The sequence below is a fragment of the Coccinella septempunctata genome, chromosome 4 (genome assembly GCF_907165205.1).
Source record: "Coccinella septempunctata chromosome 4, icCocSept1.1, whole genome shotgun sequence".
NCBI classification, from domain to species: Eukaryota; Metazoa; Arthropoda; class Insecta; order Coleoptera; family Coccinellidae; genus Coccinella; species Coccinella septempunctata.
In genome coordinates, this window is record NC_058192.1 from 36024045 (window position 1) to 36031684 (window position 7640).

Below are 7640 nucleotides of genomic sequence, written 5' to 3' on the forward strand. Positions count from 1 at the left end.
TGTAAAAAATAATATTGGTGTTGATATATTCAACATCTATACCTTATACATATTATTTTCTAATCAGATAGCTTCAAAGTTTTTTTGTTGCAATCCGGAAAACGACGACGATGATTTTTGACCACTTGTAAGAGAAACTGTAACTGTTCTTCATTCTTCTTTTAGGAGTAATTGCATTCTTTAATTGAAGCAATAACTCGCTCCGCTGAATTGTTAACAACAGAAAGATCTTTGAAGAAATTAAAATTCTCTATGTTACTTTCACTACGTAATGTCTTCTCCAATGGAATCATACAGCGAGAATTTTGTGACGGCGGCCATTTTGGGTTCACAAAAATACTGATTACACAAAATTGTATTATGACTGAAACTGAAGACAAGTACCGAGTTTAAGATCAAACACTAATATGAAAGAGGGCACAAAACAACAAAACCAATCATTCTTTCTGACCCAAATGAATGAAACACTAACTCTCTAATAATTGTTGAGGTTGACAATTTGGGGATGTCATAGATGATTTAAATCTAAACGAAATGATATTAATTGCAACTCTCCAGAACGATTTTCTGATTTTCAAAGTAAGTAAGTAAGTAAGAAAGTAATAATTTCTCCCCGATATCCGAGTAAGAACAGCCACTTCGACAAAAATTTGATTTCAAGCTCTAATAACTTTTCGAAAAGCCGTTTAATGGAAAAATTATATGGGACAGTTTTGGTAGAGCACCTTATTCCCTACATAAAAATATATCGCTCAATGGAATCCGTCCATTGGTTTGCGATTTTTTTTAAATCACCATATAGGGTAGGCAACTCTGGGGCAGCCGAGCACATCATCTGCCAAGGCTGCCTCAAAGGGACGTTTGGAACTTCCTCTTTATCCTTGTATTTGCGAGGATGACTTCTTTTTGCGCCAGGCTTATCAGCTTTCTGTCCAAGCCCATTCGTAGGGTGTTCTCCACAAGATGCCTATCAACCAGATATAATTTGTAAGAAAATGAATTATGCCGAAATTAACTGCATTATTTGACAAGAAATTTATTAATTCTTGAGTCTGTGACCGCTACAAATGTGTATTATATTGATAACATGTACTTTTCTAGAGCTAAGAATCACCCCAAACTTTATTTATGGTCGAAACCATGGGAAAAATTACCTTTGCCAGAGAAAATGGAGGATAAAAAAGAAGATAGTGTTGAAGAAGAGGGACCAGTAGGTCATTCCGAAAATGAGGAGGAAAACCAGCTCAACAGAGAACTGAAGAATTTGATCGAAAGTAACCAACCCCAAGTACCAATAATTCCACAACCTGAAGCTGCTATTGAAACGTCAGATTGCAAGTTGAACTTGTTAGATCATATTTTACATTCTCAAAATCTTGCTATGGGTCGTTTGGATACTTTAGAGAATGAATTAGATAAATTGGAAGAAAATTTATCCAAGATCGAGAAAGATGACAACTGTCCTCGAATGAGACAAACCCTGCAGATGCTCATGAGAGATTTGAATAAGTTGGAAGAACTTAGTCAGAATACAAGCATTTGAGTTTCATTTTGAGGAATAATTTATCATATTATTATAATTGTGTTGAATACACATGTTATGTGGAAGATTCATTAAATATTGTTCTTTGAAATTTTTGTGACCATTATCGTTATTTCGTAGTGATATTATAGATTGGTTTTATAAAATGAAAGAACATATGTAATCTTTATTCTTTGAATAACGGTTACAATATTTTCAATGACGTAGCTATTGCTATCAGTGATAACACCATAGACTTATAATTTATGAGTCTATGTACAGGGTGTCCCAGAAAATGTGGGAAATCTCTCGGATTCAGATAGAACATAAAAAAATAAGATGATAAGTTCCCATAATTTTTTTTTCCTAGCGGCCCTCTCTACGAAGATAGCTGAAGAAAAGGTACTCTTGTTCAGTGTCGATAAAATGAACCGTTTTCGAAAAAAAAATAATGAAAGAAGTAAGTAACAAAATTTTTTGTTCCTTCAATAACTTTCGTATCACACTTTTTTGCAGAGAAAAAACTAGACTTCATGTTATTTTTAATAGAAATTAAAAAAATTACTCCTTTCATTTTTTTTTTCGAAAACGGTTCATTTTATCGACTCTGAATTAGAGTACCTTTTCTTTAGCTCAATGTTCAAGGTAACCAAATTTGTTTTTTTAGCACCTTATCATACAGGGTGTTAAAAATGTAAGCATTAAAATGTACAACCCAGTCCGCCCCTGGTAAACTGAACAAGCTAATTGAAATTTGAGTGCGGTGATATAAGAGGTCCTTACTACTATTAATCATATCAAATTATATCGAGTAGTTTGAAACTTATTCCACTAAAATGGATTTCCAGTGGCGTCATTTAGGAGGTCGTATCTTCGTAGGGAGGGCCGCTAGGAAAAAAAATATGGGAACTTGTCATCTTCATTTTTTATGTTCTATCTGAATCCGAGAGATTTCCCACATTTTCCGGGACACCCTGTATATATATGTTACGGCTAAAGATTGGTGTGAGTATAAACTTAAAATTAGCCAGCTCATCTTAGGTTTATATACGAGAACCGGCTAAAGTTCGATAAAATATTCATCTGCGTCAGGAAATTTCATCTCTAGCCGGCTAAAGCCTATTAGTTCTCAGAGCTTCGTAGTGTCGTAGTTTCTGTTTTATATTTATAGTAAATACACCTTTTGTATAAAACAGTGCATCTTTTCGAGAAAATTTTATACAACCACATTACCTACATCATGTATATACATTTTAAAAAAATATTCGTTCCATGTGTAAATTGCTTGTACAAAAGCTGCTGAACGAATGGTCAGGAACAATGGTCAGCCCAACACTTTCCGCATGGATCGGATCCAATATATTTCACAATCCTCATAGCAGCATTTTATCATAAAATGGTCATTATTCCCTTCTTTACATGTACACCAATTCATCTGTACTGACCCTTTTGTGAAAAACTTCTCACATAATATTTTGTTTCAAACAGCAAAACCCAGATATAATGCGAGCATTTGTAGGCTGATAAGCGCTTGAATGCTTTCATTTGCTGATTTGTTTAAAAAATGGTTGTGAAAACTAGAAAAACCACAATATCATCATATTCCATCAGGACTGTAACCTCGTATATCTCTTGCTTAAATGGTGTATGGATCAAAACCTCTAATCTTGTTTATTTTGTGGGAGTAACGTTCAGCTACTTTTTGATTTGTTTTGTGAATTTCAATGAAATAGGCACTTTTTGTATTCACTGAAAGAAAATTGGAATTTAATTCAGGAAATCTTGACATATTTCTCATTTCAAAACGTGAAATTAGCTTACTTTTCATATACATATAATATCTATTACGGATTGGTCAAATGAATATTCATGGAGTATATAGCAGTGAACTCTCATGGTTCGTTAGGAAGTTAAATACCTATCTGCCGCAGTGGCCTAGTGAATCCATCTTCTCCTTATTTTATTTCGCCTCTCGCCACGAATATAAAGCTGTATACTTGTAGAAAAACTCCATTCTGAAATAAACAATAAATATGAAATGAAAGAATATTTCCTTTCTCCGTGATAATTATCATTGGTGTTTTATATATAGGGTGTTCCTAAATTGAACGTACAAACGAAAAGGGGAGATTCCTTAAGTGAGTTTAAGAAAAAAAAGTCCCATAAACATGGGGTCGCAAACGTTTCGTTTTCGAGATACAGAGTGTTGAAGTTTGAATTTTTTTTCTCGAAATCGGTATCAGATACGACAAAACTACAAGAGACCGAAAAGTTTAGTATAAGAACAAAGCTTCTTTTTACATTTTTTCAAATTAACAATTGCTCACCAAAAAAAAGTTCTGTAGAAGAACAGGTGGCAGTGTTCCAGAAAAAATATCACCCTGTAGATCTTCTATCGAAATTGCCATGTCACGTGGTGAGAACTCTAAAATGTAATATCTATGCCAAATATCAGTTGAATATCTTGTGAAGTGTAGATACTATGAGAAAAAAACTTGAAAAAAATTCAAACTTCAACACTCTGTATCTCGAAAACGAAACGTTTGCGACCCCATGTTTATGGGACTTTTTTTTCTTAAACTCAATGAATCTCCCCTTTTCGTTTGTACGTTCAATTTAGGAACACCCTGTTTTTACCTGAATTTAGATGGAAAATATACCATGATTAAAAAATACTGAAAAGAATATCTAAAATCAAAAACAACTGTTTTTGCGGCCGACAGATAGGTTATATTTACTTGTGATTGTCGCAGAAATTCGAGGTGTAGTTAGAATATTTCAACTACAAAAGGGGCGTGTCGCGACACTTCTCGACAACCAGAAATGAAAAGGAAGGGGTCAGGGGAAGTTTTGTTTACATGCTCTGATTAGCTGGAATACTGTCGCTGGCGACACTACGAAGCTCTGAGAACTAGGCCTAATGTGCACATTACCCAAAACGAAAAGGCTAAAAATGTATTTGATGGACACGCAGAGGGGTGATGTCTTTTGAATGTTGGGATGGGAGAAGACGAATGCACGCGGCCACGTCTTTGTTTCAATTTTGAGAATTTAAATATGCAAAACAGCATCGAATGCTATTGTACTTAGATTTTTTCACAGCCTAAGTTTTTTAAAATCAATTCACATCAGTTAGATATACAGTTTTCCACAGGACAATAGAAACGTGGATAGTCAATTGTCCTGTGAAAAACCAGAATATGACCTCAGAAGGAAATGAATAATTAGACATTAGATATAAAGTATTTTTTCTGTGAACAAGAGTATATTTTTTCTACCATTCAATAATTGGAGTTTATGGAAAAATTTTCTACGAAATAGAAACGATAGTTTCTAATGTTGCAATGTCTTTCCAACCTCAATCTTTTGCAAAAAAGAACAAAAAAATATGACCATGAAAATAGTTGAAAACACTTTTTATAGCTGATTTTGTTAAAAATTCCTTCCAAAGTCATTGAACATATGGATTCCAAAATACGGCCTGTCGCCACCCTTGATGAATCATTCCGGAGGATTCGAGTGCAGTCATCGTAAAGCTTATTAGCCAAATAGTCCGGTTAGCTACAATTCATCATTCATTGCCGTATCCTGTTACCGGGAATGAAAAAAAAAAGACCAAACAAAAGGCGATATTTCAGTGAGATGAGTTACGTTCAGCATACAACAGTTCTGAATTGGGTAAGGTTCAGGCGGTTGTGGGAAGGATTAGACTCAGATACAAGGGCATCCGGCCTAAAGGGTTAGAGACGCAGTTACAACGGTATCCGGCCTCAAGGGTGAAAGACGCAGCTGCAAGGGCATCCGGCCTCAGAAATCGACGCAGATACAACGGCATCCGGCCTAAAGGGTTAGAGACGCAGATACAACGGTATCCGGCCTCAAGGGTGAGAGACGCAGTTGCAAGGGCATCCGGCCTCAGAAATCGACACAGATACAGATGAGTGAGGGGGGACTGGATGATGAAGCCTGCAACGATAGGAGGCACTGGCAAATGGGTATCGGACAACGTCGTAGGGCGTTCTAACCCGAATATATATATATATATATATATACAACGGTATCCGGCCTTCGGGATACGAGGAAGGGCAAAATCCACAAAAGTTGTATGTTTGTCCAGTAACACAAATATGAATTATTTCCGCTTTTGGCTATCACGTTCAAATATGTCCTGTATTGACCAACTCAGTGAAGAGAAAAATAATGATAATAAAAGAAAAGGAAAAATGATAATTAAGGGGTCTTAATGCAATTACAGTATTTACCCTGTTGGTCGTACCTAAGTAATCGAATCAATGGCTTGGCTTGGGGACGCTTCAGTGACATTTGCAAGTATTCATAAGATAGGCACAAAAAATATTTATTTATTTATTGCACATTTAGGATACAAACAGTAAAAAGATTACCAACAAAGTATCCACTTAAAAACATTGAAAGTTCGGGTTCACCGAGCAAACCAACTCGTCGAAATCATGGGAAAAAAAAAAGAAAAAAAAAAAGAACCTCTCTCACAAACCCGATATAAAAAAATGTTTCAAAAATTTTTTAAATCTAACAAAATTGTCTGAGAAGATATCCATGCCACCATCCAATTCGAGACCGTTAAAAGTAGCCTGAAAGCGCCGCATCGGAGACTGTTGTCCTGTGTTTGTTCTTCGATATTTAATGTTGAAGAGAGCTTTATCTCGAAGATCACGACCTGGTACATTCAGATTAACTCTACTAAGCAGAGAGGACGAATCAATTTGAGTGTGTATAATCTTATAAAGCATACAAAGTTCCTGCACCGTCCTACTATCCTTCGAAGATAAAATGTGAAATTTTTTTCTTATAGGTGTATAATCCCTGTTCTCTATGGTAGTATGAGTTTTGAACGCTAGAAATTTTAAGAATTTATTCTGAACACTTTGAACCTTTTTTATGTGAACTTCGTATATTGGGTTCCAGATAGCGGACGCAAAAGAAAGTTTACTGTGAATAAAAGCATAGTACAGACCGATGAGAACCCTAGGATCTATAAATTCTTTGCAACTTCTGTTAATAAATCCGACCATTTTGTTTGACGTACTAATCATCCTATTTATGTGTGGTCGGAATGACCATTTTTCATCAAGCGTCACACCCAAATCAACGATTTCATTGACGTATTTCAACTTTTCATTATTGATTTTATATTCATATATAATTTTTTGAATTTTCTTAGTGAATGAAATATGAAAACATTTCGACGGGTTCAGAACTAAATTATTCCTAATTGAAACGAAGTACTGCAGTGTGTAGTTTATTAAACTTCAGTTAAGAACCGAGCGCTTTCGACAATGTCATCATCAGGGTTCCCCGTCCAGGAATAACACCACAGGCGGCATGCGGAAGAGTCAATGCAAATTAAAACTTGAAACTTTAAAACTAAACGCTAGAATCGGGTCCAGTTTTTGCCAGAAGGAACAAACGAATACCATTCGTTTTCGTATTCGTTTGTTCCTTCTGGCAAAAACTGGACCCGATTCTAGCGTTTAGTTTTAAAGTTTCAAGTTTTAATTTGCATTGACTCTTCCGCATGCCGCCTGTGGTGTTATTCCTGGACGGGGAACCCTGATGATGACATTGTCGAAAGCGCTCGGTTCTTAACTGAAGTTTAATAAACTACACACTGCAGTACTTCGTTTCAATTAATTATATATTTAGTGTGCTGTAACGTGGTTTACTCGGAGGAAACTTAATCTCGAGCGCCAGCTATTCTTTTCAATAGGAAGAATAGCAAACCTACCAGAGTAGCTGCTAGCCGGAGACAGAGCTCGATGTTGTCTAGGGTGGTAGCGACAACGAAGAAGTCAAAATCGAATTATGTAAAAGTTTATTCACACCTTCGGAAACTAATTATATGTACAAGGGAGATATGTGTGATATAAAATATGAGTGATTCTATAAGTGAAAATACATTCGGGAAATCCTATCCGGTCACGAGCACTTTATGAAATTTATACCGGGTGTAGTGAAAAATTAACGGTTCAATAAAAAAATGCGCCAACCAGAACTGACGGAACGAATGCTAAGGACTTTCTATACGGTATCGGTATGTAGTTGTATTTCTCCGGAAATGAAACACAATAAGGGCGGATCT

The 7640-nt window shown here is 35.7% G+C and overlaps 1 protein-coding gene across 3 annotated transcripts in view; it reads left to right on the plus strand.

Moving 5' to 3' along the window:
• The window catches only part of LOC123312449 (PHD finger protein 20), a 134891-nt gene extending 133257 nt beyond the window's left edge, over positions 1-1634 (plus strand). For all 3 annotated transcript variants that reach the window (XM_044896893.1, XM_044896892.1, XM_044896891.1), the window contains one exon: positions 1102-1634. In XM_044896893.1, coding sequence (XP_044752828.1) covers positions 1102-1543 — 442 coding nt within the window. In that variant the 3' untranslated portion in view covers positions 1544-1634. The remainder of the gene's footprint in view (positions 1-1101) is intronic.
• The last annotated feature ends 6006 nt before the right edge of the window (positions 1635-7640 follow it).